The sequence below is a fragment of the Meles meles genome, chromosome 3 (genome assembly GCF_922984935.1).
Source record: "Meles meles chromosome 3, mMelMel3.1 paternal haplotype, whole genome shotgun sequence".
Lineage (NCBI taxonomy): Eukaryota > Metazoa > Chordata > Mammalia > Carnivora > Mustelidae > Meles > Meles meles.
Genome location: NC_060068.1, coordinates 64,946,637 through 64,960,432, shown reverse-complemented (window position 1 = coordinate 64,960,432; position 13,796 = coordinate 64,946,637). Strand labels below are relative to the sequence as shown.

The window sequence follows — 13,796 nt, the reverse complement described above, 5'->3', positions numbered from 1 at the left end:
TAAATTTGTTTACTTTAGAATAATTTTGTTTTAAACTTTGCCATGATTTCTTTTTCAATTATTTTCACCTTGTTCTAAATATGTTACTTATATTTTTAGTTAGAAATTTTCTTTTTCCAAATACAAAACTGGGTGTTAAAATCTCAATGTTTTAATCTTTGGGTTTTTTTTCTTTCAGTTTTTAAAACATTACTGAATGGTTCATAGGCATATAAATCTCAAACTGTCTTATGACTGTTCATGAGAAACTAGTAAGTCATTTCATCTCTCATCCTTAGTATTTGAATGTCATAATTAGAGGATGTAGCAAGTAAAATATTCTTTCCATTCTTTGAAAAACACACAGGTGTTCCATGGAGGGAGGGACTATGAATAACAGTAAGTGCTATTTTATAGTTGCTAATTGTTGTTGTATGAAAGCAAAATTACTAAAACTAAATCTATCCACATTCTCTCTTACAGAATATACTCATCTTTGTTGCCCTACTCTCTTTAGAACAAAGACTCAGAGGTCTTAGAACATTTAACGGTGAATAATGGGTCAGAAAAATTGATTCCATGCAGCAGAAAAATGTTTAAGGTAAATAAAGATAAGCATGCATATGCTTATACCACACATATATCCAAGCACGTAACTACCCTTCACTCATATACCTACACAGCCAGTCATTTTTCTTAGTTCTTCATTAAATAATTTTCACAGATGATACAACCTTCAATAGGAAGAACTGGAAATAAAAACACCATCAGTTCCTCAGGGAACAAACATCCTGGTGTCGAGCTTTTCATTTATGTTCTTATGAGGCATTGAGATACGATGGGAAGACACTTCTAATCTTAGTTCTGTTTCAGAACTGATTTGCTAACCAGCCAAAATGACTTAATTTTCACCCAAAACACAAGAACTGAAAATATTGCACTAATTTCAGAGTAGCAATGCAGCAAAGATAACTTAAAAACAAAAAACAAAAAACGAGGAAGCCTCTTGCAAACATAATGCTAACTAATGGTATTGTTATTAATTAGTCTAAAAAGTATCTCAAACCTGCTAATAACTGTTTCCATGTTTCTGTTACTTTTAGCTTAACTTTGACAAAAAGCTTAAATGTAAGCAGCTTAATTGCATCTCTATGAATAAAATGAGAGTCTCCTTCTAGACACATTTAAAAAAATATATTAAGTAAAAAATCAGTATAACTTTCCTTTTCATGTGTTAGTATGTAAAGTCTTGGGTAACTTTTTTCTTTCCAAATCTTTCCCATAGAGAAGATCTAGTGGTATAGATTGGTACTCTACTACTTTGTTCCTTCCAAAACTCAAGTTTGTTTAATTTTACATGTAGAGAAATAAATACATGTGTTGCAAATCCAGAAAGTTCAGAACACAAATCAGAATTGTGGCTAAAAGGGAATTATTCTTCAAATTACACATAAAAGGATTATTTATCTTACAAAGGAATCCATTTAGCAAAAGACAAAAATTACATAGTTAAAAGAGAATGAGTTTAGTCATGATTCAGAAATGGACTTGAATACCAACTCAAGTAGTTCCTATAGTGGGACTTTTGGCAAGCTACTCAACTTGTCCAAACTCCATTTCTTTATCTATAAAATAGGGATAATAACTAATTTTTGAGAGGTGTTGTATAAATGGCATATCAATACATAAAGTTCTTAGCACAGTACAAGATAAACTAGAACTTATAACTTAAACTTCTGACTTTATGTATTTGTAAGCAGACAACAAGCAAGAGTGAAAATGATCAATAGGGAAATACTAATGAAAACTAATGTTGAATTCATGTTCTGAGTAGCATCCTTTGCCAAGTATCTACTTTATTCAAGTATTTCCCACAAAATAGATCTTAAGTGATATGTGCCCTTACCAAAATTCAAGAATTAGCATGGCTGAAAATGATTTTTAAACACACAAAACACAATCTTAAATTGCTTGAAGAATTTGTTCTGTTCTGGCTCATACATAAAGGATGAAATTAAAATGAAATAGTTCTAGGTTTTACCCTCACCCTGATGGACCACCTTGTATACTTCTACTAGGGAAAGATCAACAGTACAGAAAGGAATTAGGTTCAATGGAGAGAGAATGCCCTCCTGGCTCAGAAAAAGGGAAGACAAGCCCCAAGCCCCCTTTTCTCAGCTGATGGCATGGCTGCCCTAGCATATTCTAGAAGTCTCAAAAAGGCACTGAATATGCCATGTAACAGAACTGGCTGCAGCAAAGGCTTTAGGATAAGTGATGCCAAAACCCAAATCATCACTTTTGACATTTTTTACATGTGGAAAAAAAAATACTGAAATTATTTACAAAAGTTTAACATGTGTAATAGTTTCATTATAGTATGGCTCATCAAATTTTTACCCACAGACTTTTAGGACAAGATCATTCTTCTCTGCTTTCCAGGCTTAATTCTGAGGCTTTCATTTTGTACTTATATAAGGATTTGTATGGAAACAGAGAGGTTTTTAGAAAAAAAGTATTGTCCATGCCTACTGTCTGCAGCTTTGCAGAAATGAGCTGGTTCTTCCTCAGAAACCACCCCCCCTCCCCCACCACACACACACACACACACACACACACACACACACACACACACACACGCAAGTCATTATTAAATCCCTGCCTTGTCTGCTTTTAAAACATGCCAGAAAAAAGGCATAGGGATTTTTTTTAATCGACAGTACAGAATAATAATTGCATTTCCAGTTCTTGCCCGTGATCTTAATTTTCAATTATCTGATTAAAAATGCCCCTGAAATAAATAAATAAAAATAGAAACTAAAAATAAAACAAAAACACTTGATTGTGGAATCAAAGGGGAAACCCCCAAAATAATTACTAGGAATAGCTTCAGATGTTAGTTGGAAGAAAAGACTCTATTTCTTCTTTTTGCTTAACTACCTACTGCCCTCTTCACCATTCCATCCAGACAAAAAAATACAAACACAGGAGGTGGGCAGTTTTTGCATTGTTATTTTCAAGTTTCACTTGAGGAAGAAAAATCATATAGATAAATATCTAAAACAAGTTTTTGTATCTGCTTTTGTGGCAAATAAAACCATATTCTTAGCCAGTTAACACATCTGTACTGTCAGCAGGGAAATAAACGTGGCAGCTTCCAGTGACAAATTGTAGGTATAAAATCTGGGTGTGGAATGATTTCCATGACACACAGTCAGAGAAAATGTAGAGCTTAGATACCACCTAATATAACCCTTTAATTTTATCTATTGGAACAATCTGAAAAGGTTAAATAACTTACCTAAGGCCACAAACAAGGGGGTGGGAGATGTAGAACCACCACCCTTGAATCCCAGTAAATGCACTTTTCAACTTCTGAGAGCCAAGTTCATTGTAAATAAGGAATGCACCAGTATTTCATTAAAAAATGGTATTCATGATAAAGCAGTGGGGAAAAAAAATCAAGGAACAGTATCATTTTCTAGAATGCAACAATGCTATGAAACCCGAGACTACATTATTATTTTAAAGGAACTTGTAATAACTGAATAAACCTATTGCTTTCTCTTAGGAATTCTTTTTGCCCGTTACTGTTTTGTATTATTTGAAATTTCAGCTTCTACTAGTGTGGAGTTAGAGGGCATAATTGTCATTAGAGATTTATTAACAAAGCTCTTCACTTCTGCCTCAGGAGCACATGACAGGGTGAAGAGATGCAGTGTCCTTCCAGAAGGCTTGGAATCTTCTCTAACAATACTCATACAAATGCTTCTTTTTTGTACATATTTTGCATGCTGACCTCAAGATACTTCATCTTTCCTGAGTGATCTTCATCACTCAACTAATCAGAGCTAGTGGAGGAGCATGAGAGAAACTGGGGTGAATTTAACATTGGCCTACTTTCCAACTGTGATCTGAGCCTCCTTAGTCGAGAATTTCTACCTTTATTTGGTTTCAAGGTCTTCTTTACCCTGAAGGATCTTTTCTTCCCTTGAAGGATTCTGTTTTCCCCACTCTTTACCTTCCTTAAACAAAATAGCAAGGGACTGTGAATGCGAAGTGGCCTTAGATGCCACTTAGTTTCAACCTCGCACCCACTATAGATCGTTAGACACCTTCCAAATATTCAAAGGCATGTATTGTATTCTCTTATGTCTTTCCTTTTCTAGCTAACAATAACCTCAAAAAAATTCAGAGTAAGATATACAAGGACCAGGAAATTTATCCTATGAATAAAATCTCCTAATGTATTATTTCATAATAAAATACAGAGGATTGATATGCCTGAAATTTACTACACATAAATAAATCCTCTCTTTTTCAAACATTGAGAAAAATGGCAATAACTTTCCTTAAATATAAAGAAAATACAATTTTAAAAAGTAAAAGTAATTTGATCAATTAACCACTCCAAATGTAGATATAAGAAATGTTCCAATATAAAGAGGGGACTATTTTGAAATACGGATGACACCCATACATGAGTAAATATGGATCTGACATCCCAGATAATGAGCTATCAGGTTATAATAAAAATACTAAAAGGTGGATTTCTAGCTTTATGAAAGTTGTTTGACTTTAAATGAAAATTTAAAGCCTTATAAATTAAATGAAACAACACTATTAAAGCATAAATTGTTATAAAATAATTGATAATTTTCTCAAAAAATTGTAAGAGAAACTATGAGAACACAGATGAACAAAATCAGAATTATTGAGGAAATCTTGGTTCTTAAGTCATTTTTGAAACACTGTAAAAGAATATCTGAATAAATAATATGGTTCTTTTCTAGACAGATCATCAAATCACAAAGATTCAATAATATATATATTAACATGATTTCATCATTTTCTTCAAATTGCAAAACATACAAGCTATATACTTTAAAACTTTTTTAAAGAATTTTATTTATTTGACAGAGAGAAAGAGGGCAAGTGGGGAGCAGCAGATGGAGAAGCAAATTCCCTGCTGAGCTGGGAGTCGGTGGCAGAACTTAATCCCAGGATCCTGGGATCATGACCTGAGCAGAAGGCAGACACTTAAGACGGAGGCATGCAGGGACCCAAAGCTATATACTTCTAAATGTATTATAATACTAAAATAGCAAATGGTCTCAAAGAAATCAAAATTACAAAATCAGAGGAATATTAAGGAGAAAAAGTTTACCATACAATGTCAAGAAGTGGAATTCAAGTCAAGGGATTAACTTATATAACATAAATTAAGTATCTGCCTGGTACTCTGTCTTTGGAAAATGGCTGGAGAGATTGTCACCATATTTTAAATGCATGTACCAGAGAACTTGAATCAATACCCAGCTGCATGGTTGCAGGTAGAATTTACTCTGCTGTGCTCAGGTGAACACCAAACCACCAGAAAGGCCAGCTGGTAAAATCAAATAAAATAGCATAAAAAGTGCCTCTCGTCATTTTCTAAGTTAATAAGCACATGCAAATCATGAGTCAGTTATGAATCACTGTTAATTAAAAAGGAAAAGCAAAAACTTTGAGTGTAGAACACAGGAATGTTAAAATAAAAAAGAAAATATGAAAGTACCTGGTAAATTATTTTTATGCTAATTGCCATAGTGCCTTAAACAGTTTTTGCCATGGAATTTAGCAACATATCAAAATAATATACCAAATAACTGCAAACAATGAAATTCTCTTCCTGTGGATTTTTAGAAAATAATTATTTGCGGCCTTGGAAAATAGTTACCTTTATAGTCTCACATTTTCTCACATTTAAAATATGAATAAGGTTCAAAGATTAAATGAAATCACATATGTAAAACATACATAATAAAAAGCTGTAATTATTTTTGATACTCAAGTAATATTATCTCTCTATATATCCTTATTACAAATACAGATATAAATATACATTGATTTACATGTACACATAAATAGATAATTTATAGATCATTCTGGGGGAAAAACAACCAATCCTCAATCTACATAGAAAAATCAAAGGCGAGTAAGGATTCAGTAGATCCAAATTCCCTTAGGTCATCAAGTATGTAGTAGTATATGCAGAAACAGATAGGACATCAGTTCATTAATTAGTTCATTAAAAACTGAAGAGATGTAGCACTCTCAAACATAGCTAACAAGGCCAAACATTACACAGATACTAGAGCCAGATAAGGGCACTACATGAAAATAAAATTACAGGCCAGTATTCCTAATGAATACAGATGTAAAAATTCTAAACAGAATATTAGCAAACCGAACTCAATACCATATTAAAAGGATCATACACCATGACCAAGTGGGATTTATATCTAGGATGCCAGGATGGTTTAATATATGCAACCAACATGATACACCACATTAATAAAATAAAAGATAAAAATCATATGATCACTTCCATAGATACAGAAAAGGCATTTGACAAAATACAACCTCCTTTCATGATTAAAAACTTAGTGAATTTGGTGTAGAGGGAACATACCTCAACACAGTAAAGACCATTTATAACAAGCCCACAGCTACCATCAAACTCAAAGGTAAATGGCTGAAACATTTTCCTCTAAGATCAATAGGACAAAGATGCCCATTCTCACCACTCTTATCAACATAATACTAGAAGTCTTAGCCAGGACAATCAGACAAGAAAAAGAAATAAAAGGCATTCAAATGAGGAAAAAAAAAAGAGTGATATTGTCTTTGCAAATGATATGATCTTATATAAATAATTCTAAAGATTCCACTAAAAACTGTTAGAATTAAAATCAATGAACTCAGTAGTTTCAGGATATAAAAATCAACATACAAAAATCAGTTGCATTTCTATATACTAACAATGAAATATCTGATAAAGAAATAAAACAATCCCATTCACAACAGCACCAAAAACAATAAAATATTGAGCAATACATTAAACCAACTGAGTTCAAGATCTGTATACTGAAAAATGTAAGAGTTTGAAAAAAGAAATTGAAGAAGATACAAATAAATGGGAAAATACTGGATGTTCATGCATTGAAAGAATTTTAACTGCTAAAACTCCATTTTACCCAGAGCCATCTAGATTCAATGCAAACTCTATGAGAATTTCAGTGCAGGGGCCAGTAGAGTGTGCAAACCTTGATCTTGGGCTTATGAATTCAAGCCCCATAATGGGTGTAGAGATTACTTAAAAAAATAAAATTAAAAATAAATTTCAATATGGTTTGTCACAGAAATAGAAAAAAAATAATCCTCAAATTTGTATGGAACTACAAAGAACTCAAATAGCCAAAGCAATCTTGAGAAAGAACAAAGCTAGAGGTATCACACTTTCTGATTTCAAGCTATTCTGCAAGCCTATAAATCAAAACACAGAGATCAAGGAACAAAATAGAGAACTCAGAAATAAACTGTCACGTGTCTGGTCAATTGGTATTTGACAAGAGAACCAAGAATATTCAATGGGGAAAGGATTAAATAAATGGTGCTGGGAACACTGGATAATCACATGCAGAAGAATGAAATTGTACCCTATCTTATAACACTCTTAAAAATTAATTCAAAATGGATTAAAGACTTAAATATAAGTTCTGTAAAACTGTAAAACCTTGAGAAGGAAGCATTGACACTGGTCTTGGTAATGATTTTTTAGATATGACACCAGAAGCACAAGCAACAAAAGCAAAACTTACATATATATACATATATACATATATATACACATATATATATGTATATACATATACATATATATGTATATGTACATATATATATATATATTATTCAGCCATGATAAAGAAGGGAATCCTGCAATGTTCAACAACATGGATGGACCCTGAAGGTATTCTACTAAGCGAAATAACTCAGAGGAAAGACAAATACTTTACGATAAAACAAGTGAAATCTAAATAAAAATGAATTCATAGAAAAGAAGTATTATGGTGTTTACCGGGGATGGGGAAAAGGGGAAGTGGAAAGATTTTAATCAAAGGTACAAATTTCTAGTTAGATTAATAATTTCTAAGGATCCAATATGAATATATCTAACAATAGTATATTATACACTTGGAAGTTGTTAAGAGACTAAATTTTAAATGTTCGCACCATAGTGAAGTAACGGTAATTATGTGACATGATGGAGATATTAACTAATGCTATGGTGGTGGTGATTTTATAAAAACATATGCTTATCCAATCAATACATTGTACATTTTAAATTTACATTGTTATATGTCAGTTATATCTCAATAAAGCTGGAAGAAAAAAGACTCCTACACACACCCCAACTGCTAAAGATACATCCGTAGATTACAGGAATCATAAGCAGGACACTTTCAAATTGGTATTACATAGTCATCGGATGAGAAGAGGGTGGGATAGTTTTGAAAAAAGTAAAATAATGACTACACTAAAGTAGAGTTAACAATACAGAGGATTCAAAGCAGTATTTTGTTTTGTTTTAAGATTTTATTTATTTATTTGACAGAAAGAGAGCACAAGTAGGCAGAACAGCAGGCAGAGGCAGAAGCAGGCTCTCCGCCAAGGGAGCCCAATGCAGGGCTCGATCCCAGAACCCTGGGATCATGACCTGAGCCAAAGGTAGACGCTTAACCAACTGAGCCACCCAGGCGCTTCTGGAGCAGTGTTTTCAATAGAATGAGCTATTTCTATCCTGTTCCATCAGGCAGTAGAGCACAGCAATAGAGTAGAGGATCTGCAGTCAGACAAACCTCAGTTTGAATCCTGCTTCACTCTGTAACCTTGACCAAATTACTTACTATCTCTCTGCCTCCGTTTCCTCACTGTATAATAGAGATAACAAATAATGGCACTTGGTTGGTTAGAAGGATTAAATGAGATAATGCACATCAATGTTTGGTGCAATTAATGTTAGCTATTGTTATCTAATGAAAATCTTTTCTATGGTTTCAGGCAAAATACTGGAAGACTTGGCGAGCATAAAAACACAGATCTATACTAAAGATAACAATTGAATGACCATTCAAGTCAATGTAGATTTCATTATAATAGGAATATAAATTATTATACTTGTATTAATATTTATTATTAATACTACTATACTATTTCACTCATCTCAAACTGTATTTCCTTAGTAAATAAAATTTGGTCACTGGGTCAAATATTAGTGGAAAGTATGGTGGATCCATTAAGAGTTAGTTTAGCAGTTCTTGAAAACAGCAGTTATTCATTTAGTTTCTTTCCCTTACCACGTCTAGCTCAGTACCTTAAAAATGGTAGCTGCTAAATCCCTTGCCGGTGGTAAGGTGCACAATAAAGCTGAACTGAATTGATTTTCTGGTAGTCGCCTGAAAAGTGCTGTTTGAAACTTCTTTTGCAAGTGACAAAGCACTTTATTCTACACCTTAAGACAAGGTCCACTACCACGATAATTAAATTCATTGGTCTTGGAGACATAAAGACCTACATATGAATCCTGACTCTGCACAACATGACCCAGGGCAAGTTAATGTTTCTAAGCTTCTTTCTTTGTTTATGAAATTAGGGTAGTAAGAAAAAGAATGTATATGGCACAGTGCCTGGCATATGGAAAGCATTCATTTAACAAGTGATTCATACCAACGTTTAGATAAACGAGCTTGAGAAAGATCAGTGCACCTAGACTTGTAGAAAATGTTTCAAATTTTGGTGTTAAAGCCTACACACATGGTTTTCTCTCAGGAATGAGAAAACACCTCAATATCAGCCCTAAAGACTCCATAGCAACTTACACATATTTTCAACCATATGGATCTTTTCTTCTGTTATAAACTATATTTAGCATATATAAAACTTTCATGTTGAAAACACTTTACAAGTAAGTAGGATTCTTTTAGAGACTATATTAGAAAATAAGTATACTCATGAAATGCATTTAAAATTTATGTAACAATTAAAATGAAATCTATTTGCTTTGAGCAAAACTGTAATGTTCCTAAATTAACTTTGTATTCTGCCATAACCTAAACTTGGCTAATGCATGTCTGTTCTGTGATGTGATATAGTTTCCAGAGGAAAATAAAAAATATAAGAGAAAATAACAAGCTATTTGAAAATTCATGTATCATAGTATTTTGGTATTCTGGCATTTTATTAAGAAAGGTATGTAAAACTATAGTGAGCTATGGAAATATTTATAAAGTGATCATAAATTCAAAGACAGCAGTTCACCAAATGATAATTTTCAAATACTTAAAAATATAGCTTTGCACCTATTTAGGAATATACCTCAGAGTTTTTACATAAAAGCATGACTAGTAATTTTCAAAAATATTATTTCCTACCTTGATTTTTCTCCACTAGTAGGAAATTAAAATGGCGACAGAAGAAATTTTATTATATCACAAGAGTTTCTTTTTTCCTTTATCTTTTAAAAAAATTAGAAACTTTCAAATCACTTTTTCTTTGTTATATTCTTAAGAAATAATACTAGAGAAGTTCCTCTAAAATCATTTATAGCTGAAGTGTTATACCTATATGACCAATTTTCATAGTATAGTTGCCATTTCATAATAGCTCTTTATTGGAATTGGCTGACTAAAGGAATACAATTCTAGACTTCCAATTTCAGTTCATGCAAATTTCAACAAATTTCTAGGAATTCTTTTTCCCTAATAAGGTTTCAGCTTTGGAAGTTACAATTAATTAAAAACTATCCTTTTCTGTTACATATATATGAATATTGGTGGATATATTCATATATACATACAATTTCACCGGGTAACTCATGCAATCAAAAAAACCAAAACTCTTATTGGCAACCTTTTGGCTTACGTTTTTCAATATCTTTAATAATTCAAATAACAGGGAAAAAAAAAGATCTTCTACTAGTGTACTTACAGAAAAAGAAATGCAGAAGAAATGTGCACTGCAAAAATTATGTAACATTTATTTCCTGATTTCAAGTTTGCAATTAAGTTTCACCAAAAAAAAAAAAAAAAGTTAGAGAATTAAAGATATCAAAAGGCTTAAATTGAACCAAACAAATTTAAAAGCTCACTAACCCAAAGCATGCACTGCTCCTCTATGCCTGCTGGAGCTCTTGCTTGTTCTAATCACGGGTACAGCACTTTCTTCAAACTGCAGCTCACAAAACTTTTCAAGAAATTTTGCCATTTCTTCTGTAACAGTATCCAGGTAAGTTTCTTTAATGAATTTCACTGTTGAGGTTGGAGCTAAAATTTCATGTAATATGTTAAAATCCTCTTTTATCATTGAATATAACTTAAGCATTGTACTTTGGTATCCATGAACCATGTCGTCTAAATTTGATTCTCTGCTGTAAGAAGGAAAATAGTTCTGCAGCAGTTTAGCTAACAGTTTATTCTGTATGCTTTGGTACTTGACTATAACTTCTGATTCTGGATAAAGAAACAAGAGTTGCTGTATGCACTGATTTTTCAACCAAATCTTGTGCTGTGAATGGCTTATTTCATTAAGGCTTTGTAATCTGTTCACTAAGAAGCGCCGGAGATGTAGTCTTATATGATCCCATACAGACTTTACATCCATAGAGGAATAATCTTCGACAGAATGAAGAGAAGTCCTAGAGAGGAAATGGAAAGACGCTCCACTTAGCAGTGATGGGAATGAAATGCTGCTCTGGCAGGAGAGGTCCCAAAGTAAGTCCAATATCATTTCTTCTTGATTTAGTTCACTCTTCAACAAATCTTCCTAATAAAAGTGAATTATAACATTAGAAATGGGATTAACTGTAAGAGTAAAAGAAAAAACTATTTCTACAGTCCCACAACTTCACAATAACTCAGATATATTTAGAACCAATGCTCTTCAAGTCTTGTTCTGTTTTGCTTTTGCCTGTGGAATATAATTGATTCAGGTATTTTAGAAGGTTAGTTTTATGATCTGTTAAATTTTGTAAACCAAGGTGATGATCTATATTTTCGGTTAGTTTTCCAAACATAGTCTAGTTTTCAGACCTCATTGTTATCCATTCCGAATATAACCTGAGCTGTAGCTTAAACATTCTAAATAAAAATGTGTAACAAACATTGATTGAAATCTATTCCTCAGACAAAATAAATTCAAGATCATGCCCCTAAGTAATTCCTGGTAGAAAATCTTCATGCCTGAATGAGTACATCTATTCTTAGAGAACCCCAAATGAACATACAAAATAGAGACCTTTAAATAACAGTATGTGCCTGGAGGTTACTAATAGCTGTCATCCTGAGGAATAAAATTTAATACATTTAAAGAATTTAACTTTCATTTAAATTCCTTTTTGAGAGCTGCATTAAGAAAGATTTTACCTTGGAAACTAATGAGACTATTTCTGTGCTCTCCAAAAAGATAACTAAGTCAACATGGGAAAAAACACTCTCAGAATCATTTCCCCAAAAGATGATAAGAAATTATTCTTTTATTCTTTCTGTGCTGACAGGAAATAATAGTAGCTATAATTATGAATAGTAAAGGGACAAAAAGTTACTTTCTTTTTGGACTTTGTATTACATGCACACATTCTCCTTACATGCTGACTTTCCAAATTATGTCTCTTTCAGCTAATACTGAAATTAGTTCATATTCTCTGAGTAGCAACAAGCTGATTGTAAGAAAACTGGAAGTAAAATTCTGGTGGCATAAAATCAGGCTGGCTTTGAAATTTCTTACTGACAGAGATATCAGAGATATTATCTGTGATTCAGAATTATAAAGAACTCCTAGGCAAATTCCAGGAATTTGCTCTCAAGTCATTCTAAGCATTGTCATGTCCATTTTAATGTTCTATCTGTAATAAGTAATATCCATTATCTATATAGTATCTTATTATATAAAAAGCACTTTCCTAACAAGTCTCTGGCTTATTCATAACAAAAACTATGTGACATAGATATTTAAATACTCAATTTACAGATACGGACACTAACGTGCAACATGTTTAAGCTACCTTCCAAATGTCATGTACATTAAGCACAAAACCAAGAATGAATCCCTGGTTTCCTTCTTCTCATCCATGTTCTTTCTACTAGACTCCAGACAGCCACAAAGTGCACTGATCTTTCTGAAACTTTCTCTCTCTCTTTCTCTCTCTCATCCCCCTCTATTTAGCTCTTTTGGCACTTCTGGAAAAGAAATGTCCTTACATAGAATTCAGAATGCCAGCATTATGGTAAATATTATGAAACAACCAAGTCATATTTGTGTCTCTATCTTCATTTTTTTAAAATCAGTCTAAAACTGTAAATATTTGATCAAGCAAGATTTAAAGAATAATAAGTTACAAAAGCTTAAGATATGTGTTTACTATGACTACTTAAATTTAAGAATAACTTCAGTATAAGTGCCATAATGAGGATCTCTTAAGTACTTATATAATTAATAAATAATTTTTGTATTAAAAAAAGAGAGCTGTGAAAAATGACTGTTAAGATTGACACTTTTAGCATGCGAAAACTTGATAATAAGGTTGGTTTAATCTGTATCTGTTTTAATAATGTGGTTCTTTCCTCAAAATAACACGATCAATTATGTAAGAAAACCTAGGTCTGGAACAACCCTATCAGTCTAATGAATTTGAGCAAAACTAAAGCGGCCTTTGCCCTGCAGTGAATAGAGAATGACTTATGTGTGACAGATTAAAAGATAATTAAAAGCTTTTGCTTTTAATTAAATGAGAAAGCATTATTACATCAATATTAATGAAATTCAATACACATGGCTCTTAATAGAAATTAAAGGAATAACTATATCCATATTTATTCTTCAGGGCTGCACCTTCAAGAGATAATGGGTGAGAGGATTTTCTTGAAAGAATAAGGCTTCAGGGCGTGCAGTCTTCCTTTCTCTTCCTTTTATTACTTTGCAAACATTAAAGAGACATCTGC

The 13,796-nt window shown here is 32.5% G+C and overlaps 1 protein-coding gene across 3 annotated transcripts in view; it reads right to left on the bottom strand.

Annotated features, from left to right (window-relative positions):
• KIAA0825 (KIAA0825 ortholog) overlaps window positions 1–13,796 on the bottom strand; it is a 426,841-nt gene that overhangs the window by 342,015 nt on the left and 71,030 nt on the right. For 2 of the 3 annotated variants that reach the window (XM_045999247.1, XM_045999248.1), the window contains one exon: window positions 10,797–11,622. In XM_045999247.1, coding sequence (XP_045855203.1) covers window positions 10,948–11,622 — 675 coding nt within the window. In that variant the 3' untranslated portion in view covers window positions 10,797–10,947. Of the gene's footprint in view, window positions 1–10,796; window positions 11,623–13,796 lie in introns of those variants that run through there. The other variant, XM_045999249.1, reaches the window with a different exon arrangement.